At 43.6% G+C, this 18,304-nt stretch overlaps 1 protein-coding gene across 1 annotated transcript in view; it reads right to left on the bottom strand.

The window, feature by feature from the left end:
• Nucleotides 1-18,304, bottom strand: part of CPS1 (carbamoyl-phosphate synthase 1) — a 92,457-nt gene that overhangs the window by 40,290 nt on the left and 33,863 nt on the right. Inside the window, exons 17-21 of the mRNA XM_021532591.3 lie at nt 16,876-17,020; nt 16,298-16,508; nt 15,031-15,229; nt 12,788-12,964; nt 8,309-8,427 (exon numbers count right to left, since the gene is read on the bottom strand). Of these exons, the coding sequence (XP_021388266.2) occupies nt 8,309-8,427; nt 12,788-12,964; nt 15,031-15,229; nt 16,298-16,508; nt 16,876-17,020 (851 nt within the window). The remainder of the gene's footprint in view (nt 1-8,308; nt 8,428-12,787; nt 12,965-15,030; nt 15,230-16,297; nt 16,509-16,875; nt 17,021-18,304) is intronic.

The raw sequence follows: 18,304 nt of genomic DNA, 5'->3' as shown, positions 1-18,304 counted from the left end.
CCAGATGCCAGGGTAGAACAAAAGCAGTGATTATTTTGCACCATGATTCATTTGCCTTGGGCTAGCAGCTTAAATTAGGTTAGGCCACTTACTAATCCATGCAAAAAGGTAACTAGCTTTTTACAGGAAAACCAGCATGCTAAAGAGAAAAGACAAGTTCCTAGAGGGGAAATGGAGCCATGCATTTTTTTTCCATGCACTTTTTCATCTGCTACTCCTAAATTATGATAGAAGAAACAAGCAGCATTGGTCCATCTTGTTTAATGGGAACTGAATCAGAGAATTGCAAATCCTCAGCACTGGTATGGAAATCAGGCTGCCTCTCTACATGTGCTGGATACACATTTTCATAACTGAATAATTTCCATTTACTAATCATGGTAATTTTTAGCATTTATGTCTCAACTTTCATGGAAATAATATAAAGAAACACGCAAACAGTATTGTAGGGTGATGCTTATTTTACAGACAGCAAAACAGACGTGCAGAGGGGTTAAGGGCTAACAATTTTTAAGGGGCAATTCCCACTGCCTTTGCTCAGAGACATCCCTTTAGACAAGCTAGAGACACTAAAGCTAGCAAGAGCAGAATCAGGGTGATCTCTTTGAATGAATATTTGACAGCAAATAACCCTTCAAGCTCACCAGAAATCCAGCACTAAAAGACAAAACAAAAAATTTCAGTCCTGAATACACTAAATCACATGACCCAGTCTTACATCACTGCCTCCCACTTTCCCCTGGAGCATCACTCTCTTTTCCTACACAGAGGAAAAAGTCTTCCAAAGACCCCTTACTGCTTAGAATCAATTCTGAAATGAGGGAAGACTAAGTGACATGAGTTCAAACTTCTATCATGCTACTCTTCCTAATGTTTGCATTTGCAAAATGAAAGTCAGGAGTTTTAGAGCTTCAAATCCAGACAATTATTATTTGCACACTGCCACAATTATTAAATGGTTGTTCACCTCCTCTAAAAACTGTTCATAAAGAAAACAATCCTTTCCCCAACCCAGTTGTGACTCTTTCAGCTTCCAGTGTTGATTTGTAGTTGCTTTGAATTCAAAATCCCACCCTATCATCTTTGGAACTCCATCCACTCACTTCTTTGATAATGAATGGTAAGACAAAATGGAATAAATTCTGCTTAATGAGGAAATTTTCACCTGGCACAGAGAACCTGGAGAAATCTATTAACTGACTGGAGCAACACTGACAGCATTGAAATTATCAGGAGACCCTGCTCACTTCAGCAGAGCCCTCTCTTCCACTTGACCAGCTTTCACCTGACCCACCAATAAATATGCCAGCAGAAGAAGCACTCTTTTTGTCTCCCAAATCAGCCCTTGATTCTTTTTAGCTATGTTGTCAAGTTTATGCCCATCCACACTTTACTTAGGCACACGTAAATGGGTCTTGATCAAAAGGATCAGGAATATTTTTTGAGCTGAGGGCATTTGGGACACGGCTACTGCGTGAACCCTGTAAACTCACAGGCTCCTCCCTGCCTCATCTCAGAAGCTACAGATGTGGCTTGGATATGCACAGAGGAGCTGCAAAGGTGGCTCATTCTGGCTCAGCCCATGGGTCTTGAACTCAGCTCTTCCTAAGTTTGAAGTGATTTAAGCCTGGACTAAACTTTAAGCCCAGTTTCACTATGACAAGGAAAGTGGATCAAAAATAAGAAGTGATGGAAGCAAAATGCATTACACCCAGTCCTGAGAGAGCTCTTCCTTTCTCAGTAGTCATAGGCCTGCAGGGTTTCAAAAACCTGCTGTATTTCAGGCTGAATAATGTACAAAAGCATATTCTTTCTTGTTTCCTCACTGTCCTGCTCTGCTTCAAGGTTCCTAGTGGTTTCCTTGATTACTTCTGATGTTTTACAAGATTTTCAACATGCTACAATTAAAATAATGAGATCATGGTATAAATTCTCTCCCTGCTCCTCTTCTCAAGGAGACAGGTTGTTATCAGCTTTCCCCTCCTACAAAACTCATGAGATGACTGACAAAAAGCTGTCAAAGGAGCGTTTAAGGAAGCAGGACTTGTAAACCAACAAATCTCACTCACAGACAATTGTCACTCCAGCTCCCTGCACCTTTAACATTCTGGTCCCTGGGCTAATAAATCTCATTGTGGACATCCTGATTTAAGTAACATGAACCTCACCCTGTGCCCTAAGACCTGGATGACTCACTTACAAGATTAAGTGAGCTAAAGCAGCAGCTCGCACCAAAACACAGCCAAGAAATGGGTTGTAGGTGTTTTCTGAAAGCCTATTTTCTATCCCTGGTAAAAGTGAGCTTTGAGGTCTCTGCTGGGATGCCATGGTACAGACTGCCCTGCTCTTAGCATTGTACATACTGGTTACAGAGGGTCCCCAATGTTTTTTTTAAGGCAATGCCTGTATAAGCCTCTGCATCAAGGAAAACATACATATGGCATTTTCACAAATGTTCAGATGCTTTAGAAGAAAATGCAGCTGCAAAATTATTACCAGTGGCTCTACAAGACAAATAGAAAGTATCTTATGTTAGATCCACATAAAGCACAAACAACAGTGCTGAATAGCTACTTGTATTTTATTCTCCTCATGCGCTGCATTCTGAACTTCCTCCCAAGCCTTTCCTGCCCTACAGTTCACAAAGAAGACAAAAGTAACTTTTCCAGTTAGCTAGGGAGGAGCACTACAAATATGTCAGTGACAACTCCTCAAACTGTATAAATCTGCACAGCCTCATTTCCTATCACTGCACCTGGTCTGCTTGATGCCCACACGAGCCCTGCGTGCCACACTCTGACCTGTCCCAAAAGCATCAGCAGAAACTGCTGCTGAGAAAAGTGGGGGTGCAGCAGGTCCTGCCACAGAGCACAGGTTATTGATGGCCTACCTGAGCTGCTCTCCCTGCAGTGCTTCTCAGCTCACCTGCTGGTGCCAGGTTTTCATTCCAGCACCTGTATTTCTCTGCCTGCTCCACCACAGTCATGCTTCCAACAAACAGCTTCCAAAGCACACCTTGCAGTAGCCAAGGGACATGGGCTCCCAAAAGGCCTTTGCAATAAACTTCTCCCATGGGTAACTGAGCAGAGCACCCAGCTACAAATGCTGGGCTCAAGTAGGTTTTGTCTTTCCCCTTCATTAACCCATATATTTTTGAGTTCGTGATAGTCAGGACTGCACTTACTCCTGTCAAGCACACAACAGGCCAGGAGTTGTTTTCTCACAGCACCCCCAGACATATTTTCCTTCAAAGCAAAGCTCCAAATCATAAAATTATCAAAATATGATTAGTGCCATCATTTCCCCCTGTTAGCAGGCTAGCTAGTTCAGTATCTGCCAAAAAGATGATTTGTTGTTTCCATTAAGGTTAATTTGAAGAGTTGAGATTTCAGGTGACTGAGTTCAAGCCACTGCACTGCCAGATTGTCTTTGAGACTTTGGGCAAGCTCAACATCTCTGTGCTTTGCTCCTCACAATGGTGGCTTCTTATGCTCCTCTTTCCTCAACTGAGTTCTACTTTACAGTCTTTAATCAATATTGAAATGTTCCTCTTTGGGCAATATGCAACACTTCTGTCAGCTGCAAGATAGCTTTCCTGGGTTTAACTTGGATTTTCTCCAGCAGTGAACCTGACCCCACTACCTATTCCCTCATCTCTAGGAGCTCTCAAGTAATGGCAAATACAACCAATTGCAATTCCATTGCTACAGAGACACCTAAGTGACTTAGGAATACAAGTCCTATTGATTTGCAGCAAGGCTTTTGTCCCCATGTCACTTGGGCCTAAGTGATGATTTCACCATAGCTGCCTACCTCTTTACCTCTATTTAATCATGTCTGTTGTACATTCTCCTTACATACAGCCACTGTTTTCAGTGATCCCAAAATTAGGAACGACAAAAAAAAAATCATGACTACATGCAAACAAATCTTCACTACAAACAGTCAAATAATAGATGTAAATTCCAAAAGAGGTTTTCCCTTGCACCTAGGCCTAGGCAAGTATGCCTTAGATGTTATTTCTAAGCCTGGGTTTCAGCTGTCCTCCTGGGGATGCTTGGTATCACTGGACCCTGCTTCAAATCTGATTTGCTCAGGACTGGGTCTATAGCCCTGGCCTAAAACTCCTTGCTGCCTCAGACAGCTGAGCATGGTCTGTCCAAATTTCCACCTCCATCATGAGCTGTCAGTGGGATTAAAAGCCAGTGGGGTCTCTCCAGGCCCTTCTTCCCATTTTCACTCACAGGACTAGCAAGGCCAAAGCTAGGGAAATAATTCCCAGATAATAGCACATCCTATTGCACTGCCACTGCTTCAAACACCATCACCTATTAATGGATGGACAGCACAGGATGGTGCTTCCTCTTTCCATGTGAGTGTGTGCAGCTGGTTTTATTTATTTATGTGCATGGTGGGGAAGGTTGAAGTTAAAATTATACTCCAGGTACAAAGGTAATTGGTCAGACAACAACAAAAAAACCCTCAAATGTAAGTTTCCAAAATAAAAAATATGTAAGGTCACAGGAGAAACAGCAGAGGCACATATTTGACATGTCTGTGATATTACTTGTTACTCTCACAAGTATGCTCAAAATGGCTTTCTTTTCCCAATTCAACTCGGGCCATTTGCTTTCCTGCAGCCAAATCACGTATCTGAAACTTCTACTTCTCCATCCTGGAGGGCCCAGAGGCAGAAATGGAACCACTGCTGCAGCATGACAAAGCTATACAGTCCCACCCAGCACCAGCTCCAATCTTCTTTAGAAAAAGTTCAACGGGACAAAGGTAAATGGGGCAGAGGGTGCTCTTCCCAGTCCCTACAAATGGCTGTCTTTGCCTCTACACCCCAGAGAATGCACATTATAGGTCAGAAGTTTTTCCCTCAGCACTGCATTATCCCACAGAGCCTTTCACATGTGCAAGCAGATCCATTTCATGGATCAGTGCAATTTTCTGCTCACCTCTGAATCCCTGCATGTGGCAAGGATGCAAGGCAGCATGTGGTGTGTGAGAACTGCTTCCTGAACTGCTCTCAAAGGTCTCCACCTGCCTCTGATCCCCCTTCCCCATCTGTCACACCCACTTGTTCTACCTCAATTTCCTCTTGGCAGAGACCATCTCCTTGTTACCAGTCTCTACAACAGCTCTGCAGGGGCCAAATCAAGACTTTTGTTAGTCCAACTGCATCCAAAACCTCACTGCAAAGAACCCCCAAACCAACACAGAGACAGAAAGGAAGGGGTGGATCCATCCAAACAGCCTGTAACCAGCAGCAATGCCCAGAACAGGGCAACTGCTTCTGGTTCTGGTAACTGTACTCCAAGAGAAAGATTTAAAGCAGTGATGGCATCACCCCTCATTATTTTCAATTGGGAATTATCCTGTAGCACAGGTAGGACTTGTGCCAGGCATGCTGGGGACTGGAAACAGCTGGCTGCAGGAAGAGCACACATGTGCCAAGTCTCATCTGCATCACTCAATTAGCTTTCCCTTGGCTGTTTCCTGATGTGGCTCACTGGACTGGCCTCTTAGTTCAAGTCCCAAGTGTTTTTCCCTGGCTCTTTGCCTTTGTGCCTTCAGTGTAATGCAGCTGGACAGTCCATCCCCTCCCTCCAGTGCTGGCTGAGAGGTAAGACAGGTTTTTAGCAAAAGTGTGAGCAATTATAGTGGAGTGAAAATCTGCACTGGTAAGTGAATGAGGGTAAGATCATTTATATGTTCAGCCTGGAAAAGAGAAGGCTTCAGGGTGACCTAACTGTGGACTTCCAATGCCTGAAGGGAACCAACAAGAAAGATGGAGAGAGACTGTTTTAAAGAGCATGGAGTGACAGTAATGCCAAATTGATTTTTGCCTTTTTTATTTTATATATTTTCTATATTCTTCACACATTTATTAGTAGCTCTGTAGCCAATCATAGTATTTGTAGCTAGCATTTTACCTACTCTATTAGACAGAAAGACAAAATAAATTTCCCAGCAGCTCTAAGCTGGGTCTAAGGTTAGATTCTCTGCAAAGCCACAGTTGAAAGTATCTCTGAGGCATTTTAATGAACATAGTTTAGCTCCTATCAAAAAGAGGGGGAATTCAAAGAGAGTTAAACCAGGGGGGAACAACCTGACTACTCATGTCTCTAACTGGAGATTCTTGTGAGATATGCTAACTTGCAAAACCTATAAAAATGTATACACATTATGCTGGGTGTGCATCTTTGGTGTTTTCCACCTGGTGAATTGTGCACCTAAGGATCCTTATAAAGAGAACCCCTTTTATCACCTAACTGTGTCTGGCTCGTGATTTTAGGACCAGCGAAAAGGCATCAACAGGATGAGGGGGAACAGGTTCACACTCTCAGAGAGAAGATTTAGATTAGCTATTACAAAAATATGTGAAGGTGGGAGGCCCTGGCACAGGTTGCCCAGAGCAGCTGGGGCTGCCCCTGGATCCCTGAAGTGTCAAGACCAGGCTGCACAAAGCTTGGAGCAACCTGGTGTAGTGGAAAGTATCCCTACCCATGGCAGGGAGTTAGAACTAGATGATCTTTAAGGACCCTTCCAACCTAAAGAATTCTGTGATTCTCTGATACCACCCACAATCTGATTTGAATTGCAAGAATCCACTTCCAAGGGACACATGTCTGATGGAAATGCAAGGCTGGATACTGTGCAAGGGCTCTCTGCAGCAGGCTGCCTGTACAGCCTGCTGCCTGGGCACCACAAGGATAAAAGCTATGTAGGGTGGTACCACCTACTGCTCACCTGCCACCCATTGCAGAGAAAGGGGAAGCAACCTTAGGGATATCGGGGGGTTCAGGAAGATTAACCACAGAAGTTAAAACCACATACAACTCATACCAATACTCAAGCAGCTCAGACCCAAACTATACTTGAACCTCAAAAATATGAAATAGGCCCATACATAGTGAGAAATATGGGTCAACAACAACTATTGTTCAATCCAGAGTGGTCTCTCAAACATGTTAAATTGTTAATGCAAATTAACATCTCAAAAGTCCAGCCAGCCTGCACCTTTTTCCTAAAAACATCCTTGGAGGGCTGGACAATGTGGTTACAAAGACAAATACAGCTCAGGAGCAAAATAAAAAGGGATCTAACTGTGATATTAGGGACAGGATTAGGAGTTTTAAATTGAATTGATTCTATTTAAAACTATATTTATAACTATATTTATTCTATTTAAGGGATCTATTGATCCCTTCCCTCTGTGCAGTGATGCTGGGTTTATACCAGCTGAGGATGCAGCCAGCCTCTGGGCCCTCATTCCAGAGCATGCCACTCCAACAGTGTCTGCATATGTTGGCTTTTTTCCTCAGGAGCTGCACATACATGTTTAAGAGGCCAGCTACAAATGCCATGTGACATAGGGGACAAAAAACTTCTGCAGCCAAACAAGAGATTCCTGCAAATAATCAAGTTGCTCCTTTTCTTCCACATCTCTCACCACATTTATTTTTGTTTAGCTGCAGACCGTGGCCGCTGCGGGTGCAAGGGAGAGCAGGAGCTGCTCCATTAAAAGGTCACAAAGCAGAGATGAGGCCGGGGAAGCCAGCAGCGCTCAGCCTCGCTGCCTCCGCTGCGCTCCCAGTGCCATCGCGTGGTGACATGAGCACAACGGGTACCACAGGCACAAAAGCCACCAGCACTCGGCCAAGAACTCAGCAAGGAGCCTCTCCCAGCCTCGTAAAACATGAAGGGAAAGCTCAAGTCAGCAAGAGTCCGAACTGAAATATAGCTCGCTCCTTTAATTTAGTGCTATCTTTCTTGTTGGCTTTTATATGGTCATTTTTCTTGAAGGAAGAAGATTTATATTTAAATAGGTCTGGAAGCATAGATGTTTGAAAGCATGGTTCAAAAGCAATACTCGCACATGCTGCATGATCACAGCAAAGCAGAAAAGCTTAAAAATAAATAGTGAAGGCTGGAAATAAAATGCAGTATATGTGACCTCAAAGTGCAGTAAGTCAGAGCAAGTCCAGTGCTGAGTTAGAAAGGTAACTCTGTCCTAGGTACGTGAGTTACTCATCACAGGCCATCCAAATTCCCAGTCTTAGCCTCAGAGATAACTGAGGATTTTCCAAAATAAACCATAACTTCCATAATCCAAGGAGCTATTTTACCAAAACGAGTGTGCTCAGAAATTTCTGCTGAGACAGTGAATTGGGTTTAAGACAAGGACTTTATTCCAAGGACTTGAATAAACTTCTCAGCATTGACTGCATCTGTGCTTACCATAGGTTTCTGAGCAGGATTCCCAGAAGAATTGTTGTATTCTAGGACAAGGCTTTTTTACCTGTTCATTTCCTTTAGGATCTTCTCCATGTTTCTGATGCTGCGCATCCTGTACAGGAACCACTTGTCAATGGCTGTGAGCTGGTGAATGACATCCACGGGGACTTCATCATCCAAGGCCTGCCAAAAACAGGACAGCACCAAACAGCCTTTAAACACATTGCACAAATACAGATCTAATCTGCAAACAGCTAGCACCAAGTATATATATCATAAAGAAAAAAAGTTATGTAGATCAAGTTCTGCAAATGAAATGTTCATCTTCCTTGACCCTGTCTCCTGCAGCAAGAGAAATGGTGCCCCATGAGGAGCAGCACAGAGGGGCCCCAAGCCACTTCTCCCTGTGCTCTGGTTCCAAAAGCTGGCTTCTGTTTCAGTGAGAGAGGAAATTTGCTTTGCACAGAGCCAGCAGCCAGACAAGCTGATGGCAACTAGGCTGGGTGGCCACTGAGAACATGCTCAGCTGACTACAGGGAGCCACAGTCAGGGTACAGTGACCAGTGCTCCATCTGCACCTCTTACCACTCAAGTTGCCTAAAAATCTCAGGCCCACTGCCAACCTCCTAGCTGCAAAAGTAAAACAGGAGGTTCCAGATTCTCAGATCTGAAGGAATGTTTTGCTTTGGAGCATAGATCTTGATATACCCTTGGAATACAGGACTGAATCAAAGCATGTGGCCTTGCATTACCTCTGGAGCAAGCCAAAGTCAGGTCCTGGGTGATGCTTGCAGCTACAGCATAGCTCTAGCTTCTCTCACTCTACCTCAATGTCAAGACCATTCTATTTTCCCTTCTTTCTTGCTGGAGTTATTGACAGAGTTTTTAAAATCAATTGTTTATGGCTATAGGGAATAAAGGAATCCCACAAAGGTATTATTCATAAGACAATGGGTTACAAAACATCATAATATTAAAAAACCCCAGCACCTCAGAGAGCCCTCAATATGATGTATTTTATATCAGTGCAATTGCTTGGGTCTCACCAGTGGTGTACAGTTACAACTCTCCTGACAAAGCAACTCTCCTGACAATCAACCATCATGATAATGCCAGCACGGTATCTTTGCTGAGCTAAAGTAATCAGGCTCATTACTTTCTTACCATGCTTAATTGTCTTCTTGCAGGGCAACATCCCTGGAACAAAGCCAGAGCAATGCCATTGAAGAAAATTCCAGAATTAATCCAGGAATGAGCTTGGTCCACTGCACCCCTGCATTATTCTCCTGAGCTACAGAACTTGGGCACAATGTTGGCATCATCGCCTTGGGCTTCAGCCATGGTGAGACCTTCTGGCAGCTCAGAGAAATGGGTCACTTCAGGGAGGCACCACCCACATGGACAAGGGATGGGTGGTAGCTCTCTGCAAACTACTGTCACCACCTTCTGTCTTTCCTAAAGAATTCCCAGTCAGCTTGCCTGTATCTCCCTCTTGCAATTATCCTCTTGTTCTGAGGGGTAACAAATGCTCCCTGCAATTTCCTGTGTGCTCACAAGCAGGGGTGAAAACACATTTTTCTCCTTTAGAGTGCCCAGTCTTCAGTTCATATTTGGCATCCAACAGCCCCTGCTCTTCCCAGTGCCTGCAGTGACAAGGGGCTCTCACAGCAGTCCCTGAGCACTGGCAGTGACAAAGCTGGGCTTCTCAGACATTTCTGGGTACACCACTGGTCTGAGGCAACTGATAAGGAGTCCTTCCCATCCTGATTCTGTAGTGCTTGGAGGGTGAGGTCACATTGCCACATTACTGGGATGTGAGCAGGTCTTTTTTCCTGTCAGTCTATTTTTACAAAACACATGCAGGCTTGCACATCTTCAGGACCTCCAACTCTCAGTCAGTGGTCCCTGAGCCACACATACACACACAGGCAACATGACCACATGCTCTTAAGCTGGTTAGGACACTATTTAAAAAGTCTCAGGGATCTTCAAAGAAAACTGAAAAAATGTATCCCTTACACTCATTCATCAGAGGAGGGGCAGAGAAAATCAACCATCTTCATCCCCGTTGCATAAATCTGGAGACTAGGAGAGAAGACTGAGTTTGCAGAAATTTCTTGTTCCCTATCACCACACTCCAGGGGCAAATCAGGTTTCCAGGCAACTGTGTAGAATTTGTTCAGGGAGGCCCTGAACCCCAGTGGCTTTCCTCTCTTCAAACCTACCTGAAGGAGTACAGCTAAAACACACCATGGAAGCAGGAGGAGAGAGACACAGCAGCACAGTGTGACTTTAGAGCCCTGCTCAACTTCAAGAGCATCCCAATCCAGCAGGGACTGGGGTTTACAGGACTGCCTTCACACCAAGAGCCATGGAGCAAGCTTGGCCTCCAGGACAAGCAATGAAGGGTAGCTCACCTGCCTTTGCTTTCTAGGGACAGCACCCTTGTTGCTGCTGTTCCATCCTGGCTCCTCACCAAGGAAAGTATTTAGCTGCCTATAGGCAGCAACACAAGTGCAAACTGCACATCTGCAGTGTGGACAGCCAGGAGACCAGGGCCCTGATGTGAAACAGAGCATGCACCAACTCCACAGCCTCAGCCTTCTGAGGCCACTTGCACACAACCTTTAGAGGAGCAGAAAACACCTGACACAAGCTGAGCATCCCTGCTCATCAGGCTGTTGCATCCTTGCAGCACTCCCACTCTGGCCAAGGAACAAGTCTCATCTATGTCAGCCTCTCTCCTGTGCCCTCTTTTACATGACAGCAGGGAGCCCCATTACAGCAGCAATAGCTCTGAATGGCAGCTGAACTCCCTTTCCTTGCACCTGAACAGTTGCTGTTGTCATCATCCAACAGGCAAAGAAGAAAGTAAAAAAAGTAAAAAGTCTCAGAGGGTTGACTAGTGGGGAGGAGAGGAGAAAACATAAAATATAACAAAGGTCCATCCTGTTTCAAATAGAGCTGATGGCTAATGGGGACTTAACGTGGGTTTTTCAAGGTCAACAAGCTGGGAAGGGATTTCCATGCAGACAGCCCCAGGTGCCAGAAGCACCTCTTACTTGTACTGCTTGCCTCTGTTATTAATGGGGATGAAATCATGCACTGTGTTGGGTAGAGGCAAATCTTTACAAGGAGGGACTAAGTTTTTTCTTGCTTTTTCCAACAGATCCCAGTGCAAATACCAGTGTGCAGTGGGACCCAAACTCACCTTTATCTCCTCAGATACCCTGTGTTAATATGGATCTAATTTTAATCTTTCATAAAATCTCTCTGAACTACTCAGAGACTCAAGAAATAAGATTTTTCTCTCAGTCACAAGCAAAAGGCTGTTATAAAGAAAAAACACAGCTGCTGGAGGATGAAGACATGCACTTCCCAGCTTGAAAAGCAAGAGGGAACAGCTGGACAAGCCAACCCATTTATAAAACATTTTGTGATTTTTCTTAGGCCATTTATAAGAGGAACAGCTATGTGAAACCCTTTGACTAACACAACACAGGCTCAGCTCCTCACTCATGTGGAGGTGTAACGAGATGTACCTACACATGAGCACAAAGGGCTTAAAGACTCCGCCACACAAAGTCAGGGGCACAAAAAAGAGTAATTGGGCATTCCCTGCCAGGAAGGTTTGCAATCTTAAAAAAAAAAAAAAAAAAAAAAAAAAAAAAAAAAAAAAAAAAAAGCCATCCAAGTAAGCAGAAGCTGGAAAAGACAGCTCTGCCCTCCTCTTCACAGAGGGTATGGACAGATGGACATGTAACCTGCAGCAAAACCAAAGTGTGAAATTGAACCTACCTTCTGAAGTAACTAAGCCCACATTTACCACATGATATACACAGGCAACCACTGAAACGATGAAAGAAGAAATAAATTTGTACCCTAGTCCCCTTACAATATCACTCCCTGTTACACAGGCACCTTCAAGGCTGAAGTGATTTGACCAGTTTGACAGGAGAGAGGTCAAAAAAATGCTAAGGAAGATAAACTGGTTTTGAAGAACAGGGGATTTCTTGTCTGTAAAATTTAACATAGTTGTGTAGTTCTTTTAGTTTCAAGCCCATACCAATGCAACCATTGCAAGAAGACAGTGCTCTCACGCACTGCAGTTTGCTATTCTTTATCATCCTTTTTTTCAGTTCTCAAAAGGATCTTCATTTATTCCTTTGTAATCTGCAAAACTGACCCATTTTGACTGACACGCTAGTATAAATCAGAGCTGAACAGTAGCCAATATTTAGCAGACAAATTTAATCTCATAGGAGAGGAAAGTAACCCAGGTGTCCATCAGCACCCAGCTACAAACTAAAGTAACAGGACACCATACTGCACCTGATGCTGAATGCAGTGAGCACGGGCTAAGATTTTACCATCAAAAGACAAACACATTGCCTGAACATGGAAGATGCAGAAAGCATAAGCAAGAATCCTGCTCAAAGCACTCCCAGTGAGCTTGACAGAGGGAAGCAAGGGAATGAAGAATACTCAGCTGACCCAATCCTGTAGCTCCAATTCAGGTCGAGGTCTTTCTCCCTTTTGTTACCTTGGCTATTGAATATATCCGAGTGCTGGATGGCTCAGAGAGCTCCTTCTGGAGATCCACAGTGGCTGGCCAGGCTTTATTCATAGGCAGCTGTGAAACAAAGCCATCCACTGAGGGGTGGCACATCCTCAGGGCCTTCTGGAAGCTCTCCTCAAACGTGCGTCCGATGGCCATGACCTGTAAGGGAGAGCAGGGCCACGTGAGCCACAGTGAGCCAAGCCTGGCTGTGCCCTGGCTGACAGGGTGGGCACAATTCCAGCCACAGAGACAAGCACACACAGAGATGGGAGCCTTTGGACTCCTCCCTAAGACAGTCCTGCTGACTGAACCTTGGTAGCCCCACTTCTGGATCTGACTCTGCTCATGGTATCAATGGGGAGCTCCAGACAAGCAATTAGTGGCTTTTTGGTTTGGTGGACTGCACTTTTGGTTTCCATCTCCCTGTCTGTAACACACAGGAGGATGCTGCTCTCCCTCTGTAAACTGCTTTAAGGGAAGCACTTTGGTAGAGGGAAACATTATGCAGCAGCATGGGTATAGTAATATAAAAGAATATTTCTGTTTAACAGCCTGTTAGAGATAGAAATTCACAGTGTGAATTTTAAGGTTCAGGAGAAACAATCTCCTGCTTCCTTTAAATTACATTTAACAGTAACTCTCCCCTGTGAGGGTTCTCTTAAATGATTACTCCTCCTTGGCATAGCAGCACTGGGTTTTCCCTCCTTCAGTCTTGACACCATATCTAATAAGAAAACAAGCCTTTCTGTCTAGAAATCTGTGAGGTAACAGAGCTCTTTCTCAAACTTTTACATTTTTATTTCCCAGTGCAGTGAAACCTTAACAGCATAAAAATCTCAAACACAATGCTGAAAAATGTCAAAAGAAAAAATAACATCACTTTCTCTTTTCTCACAGCTCCGGGCCCACTGCCCAGCACAACAGAGCTCAGAAAAAGCCAGGCAAGACTGTTCAATTAATAAAAATGCAGTAGGTACTGCAATCTGGCTTCAAGTTCAGGCCTGGGGAGATGACTGCTCCATACTAATAGAGACACAGTGGCAAAAAACTCTTTGCTTCAAAGACTCCATTTCCTACCCACAGGTCCTGCAGATTAACCTTGCTCAGTTCCCCCAACAGCTGCAAGCTGCATCCCTTGGGCTTCTCCATCCCTGCTTCAGCTCACCTGCCCTGTTAGAGCACTGACTCTCCCTGTATCTCTGTCCTGCCTGGAAAAGGACACCGGCTCAGACTCTTCTGTGACATATGGAAAGACTGGAAGGACTCAACATCTCCTCCTGCAAATACGTAAGGCCAGGAAGTTCCACAGCTGATAGTGCAACTGCATTTAGGAACTCTAGTTCTACAGAGCAGTCCTAAAACCCCTAAGCAGAGAGGGTTAATAACAGGAAGCATCATCTCACTGAAAACAAAAACCCACCTCATTATCATTAAAATCCAAAACTCCCAATGGAAGATCAAATTTTAATTAATCTTTCTAGTTTTGATGAAGGTTTCTTGTTCAATGACAACAATGATATTAGGAACATCTTGCATATCAAAATAACTTAATAAAATAACTATTTGAAAAGACAAGTGAAAAATTACATAAATAATTATTTTGCTTTGGTAGCTGATATGTAATTAGCTAATTAAGTGGGTAATTTGGGTAATTTAATGATTTTGTCTCATTTCCCCCCTTCTTAAAACATGGTCTGAAAATACTGTTTCTGTCCAGACATCTTAAAATCTGATGCAAGAGACTTCATCTCTAAAAGAAGTCAAAACTTGAGAGCAAGATGACAATTGGTGTTTGTATTTCAAGACTGAGATCTGGTATATAGTTTTAACACAGAGGACAAATAACTTGTGAAGAACTGAAAGCTGATAGGCACCACTGAACATCTTAACACAATACTACTCCTGAAATTGTACTGTAATTAACCACCACTACAGAACCTCAAACTAAAAAATAACTCTGAGAGCCCTGGAGTGAGTGTTGGGAATGAAGTCAACCCCAAGTGATCCACAGTGATCTCTTCCTTTAGGAGACAAACCATACAGTGATATCCAACATTACACAGTCCTAACTAATTTCCATTAATTATAGAACTGGATAAAAATCATTTGAGCTTAATAGATATCCTCCAATTCATTAGGTCCTTGAAGATAGACACTCAGAGTTTCCAAGCAGGAGAAATGGCTTTCCCAAGTGGTGGAATGGAAGGTGAGAGTCTTGCACTTGCCTCTCCCACACTCTTCATGGAGCTCCCAATCCGGTTGGAAGTGTGCTGGAAACGGTCCAGGTCCCAGCGGGGTATCTTGGTCACAACGTAATCCAGGCTGGGCTCAAAGCAAGCAGAGGTTTTTCCTGTCACCACATTCTTGATTTCTGGCAAGGGAATCCCCAAGGCGATTTTGGCAGCAATGAATGCTAATGGATACCTGTCAGAGAGAAGTAGAGAACAGTAGAGTGGAAAGAATTTTGTGTTTGCAAATCCCAGGAGTGGATCCAGTGGATCCAGATGTGACATGATCATCCCTCCTCACACAACAGAAGGCTCCTGTGCTCAAGCACAGCAGGACCCACCCAGCCTCCTACCTCAACACATTGCAGAGCTACCTCCCTAGATCTGGGACTTGCTTTTTTATCCACCATGCCACCCCTTTCAGTAGCTGTCACATCCACTGTGAGCCCACTCTAACAGATGTGCTTCACTGCAAGACTGTCATTGAAAAAGAAAACAATCAAACACCCACTGTCCAACAACATGGCTTATCTCCAGCCTGCTATGGGTCTTAAATAACCATAAGAGTTGTTGAGAACTGCAAATTAGAGATTAATTTGTGCCTTTCAACAGCATCTGCAAAGTGCAATTAAGAAGCCAATTTTTAAACAGCCTGCTTTGACCATCCTTATCTTGATTAGTTTATGATTAGCCAACAAAACAAAGGCAGCTAGCAATGCCATTTGCATCAATCTGACAGACAGCTCATTAATAACTCTGCCCTCTGGGTCCCAGAGATGATTTGCAGCCAACATATGGATAGAGTGGATGTGCTTTGCAAGGATTAGGCTCCCACATACGTGCCTCCTGGGAGCTTTCCCATTTGTAGTAACAGCATCAGCAGGCTGGAATGACCTGGAGGGCTCACTAACCCCACCCTCCATCTCCCAGCAGGACCAACTCTCCACGGGTCAAACCTAACAGATGCTGACAAGAGCTGCCCTTAGAAGCTGCCCATGCAGAAATCTGTACCTTACTGACCTGACTGCTCCAGAATTCTCTCTACAGACAACTTCAGTCTTGATGAAAATGTGGGCTACAGCTCCATGTTTTAACTACATGGAAGGCAGATGCTGCAACTCTTTTTCCTTGTAGCCGTCACCTACTTATTTAAATAATACATTGATCCAAATCCCTTCTTCTCTCTTTCTGTTCTGCTCTGCTCAATTTTTTGCTTATTCATTTGTTTGCTCTGTAACATTTTGGTTTTTCAAAATAATCTTACCCTGTTGCCTTGGAGGCCAGAGCTGAACTTCTCGAGAGCCTGGCATTAACTTCAATGATGTAGTACTCCAGGGAAGTTGGATGCAGAGCAAACTGGATATTACACTCTCCCACAATGCCCAAATGTCGGACAACTTTGATGGCACGATCCCTCAGCATCTGAAACTCCTCATTATTGAGTGTCTGGCTTGGAGCCACCACAATAGAGTCTCCTGTTTGTCACAAGGTAGCAGAGAAGGAAAATGAGAAGCAGCTCAGCAGCAGTAAATTGTGGCCACACAAGTCACTGTCTTTGCTAACCCACTACTAGCAATGACATTACCAGAGATTACAATTTGTGCATGCACAGCAGGTGAAAAGCACAGATAGAAGCCCAGAGCTGGAGTCAGGCTAGGGAACCTTATACCAAACACAATCACAGGTGTAGGTTCAGTCTGTTTCACACCCTATCTGGCTGTATTCAGGACCTGAACAGTATTTTTCTCGCCCACTTTATCAATCACAAAGCTCTGTCAATAACATCAAGCAGAACAGCACTGCATAAACAAAGTCACTGAGCCAGCCTTTGCTCAAGCCTACCTGTGTGGACTCCCATAGCATCAATGTTTTCCATGTTGCAGACAGCAATACAGTTATCAGCAGCATCTCTCACAACTTCATACTCTATCTCCTTCCAGCCAACAACTGACTTTTCCACCAGGATTTGGTTAGTCATTGCAAATGCCTGGGAATAGGTTAGGGAAAATAAACACCAAAAAAAAAAAACCAAAACAAAAAAACAAAAAAAAAAAAAAAAAAAAAAAAAAAAAAAAACCCAGTCCCCCTAAACCTGCATCAAACCCCTTATTAGACCATATTGCACATTTAAGACTTATCTCCAGACATCCCACACCAAATGAAAGATGAAAATAAGTTAATTACATTGATAACAGGCACTTTCTATTTCTCTCTTCTTTCTTAAAAATTGCTTTACTGTGATTCAAAAGGCCCATTTGAAAATATGTGTGTGATACAACGGGGAAAAAAGGGTTGGACATGTGTGTTTGCAACAGTATATAAATAACAAAGAGCAATATAAAAACATCTAAGGCTTCAATCATGCAACAGACACACTTTTATGTAGGCAGCCCCAAGGACTTCAATAGGAGAGCAGTGCAAAAAGCAAAATGACTGAGTGATGGGAGCGTAGGTGCCAGCAAACACTACGTAATTAATAGCATTAATAATACTGCTCATCATTGGCATACTAACCAGAGGCAAGGGTCATGATTTATTCTTAAACTAATCTTGAAAGTATTCCTCAGCACATGAGGCAAAAATGAAAAATACAGTTTGTTGGTAAATGAGAATCATCTAAGGGAATACATGACTTTAATATTAGGAGATAGAAAACATTAATCAATACTTGCTTAAAACCCTAGAAAGTGATGGGCACATTATCAATCCATCCTTTAGCAAAGCTTCTTGTTATAATGCTGCCCATGAATTGGATCTTCAGCCTGCTCCCATCTGTCATTATCTCAAGCTGTTCCTTAAACGCTGCCCTTAGCTCAGTTGCCAAAATCACACATAAAAAAAGACAAAAGGTGAGAGGAACGGCACTTCACAATGGCTTAAGCAGGCACTGACTTGGTGGGGATGTAGCAGGAACACCTAACCACTCCTGCAAACCAGTCCTGGATGCTCCTGTATCCTTCTCCCACTCAATGAGCAGACCTGGGAGACACAACCTCAAGGCCAGGTTACCTGAACTAGCTGAGCTATCAAGCACCCAGTGCTCAGTTATCTGAATTGTAAATAATTCAGTCCAGTGCCTGAAAATCCAGTTCACTGAATTACTACAAATCACAACTGCTGGGCTGGAAATGAGCATCCAGATTTGAGTTAATTCAACAAGACCCAAATTGGTTTTCACAGTAAATTTTGAACTATCAATACTGAACTGCGAGGTGCTGTAAACTCTCTGAGGGACAGGAGGCCTTGCAGAGAGATCCAGATCAATTTTAGC

Source organism: Lonchura striata, chromosome 8 (genome assembly GCF_046129695.1).
Source record: "Lonchura striata isolate bLonStr1 chromosome 8, bLonStr1.mat, whole genome shotgun sequence".
NCBI lineage: Eukaryota > Metazoa > Chordata > Aves > Passeriformes > Estrildidae > Lonchura > Lonchura striata.
This window is presented reverse-complemented; position numbering and strand designations above follow the sequence as displayed.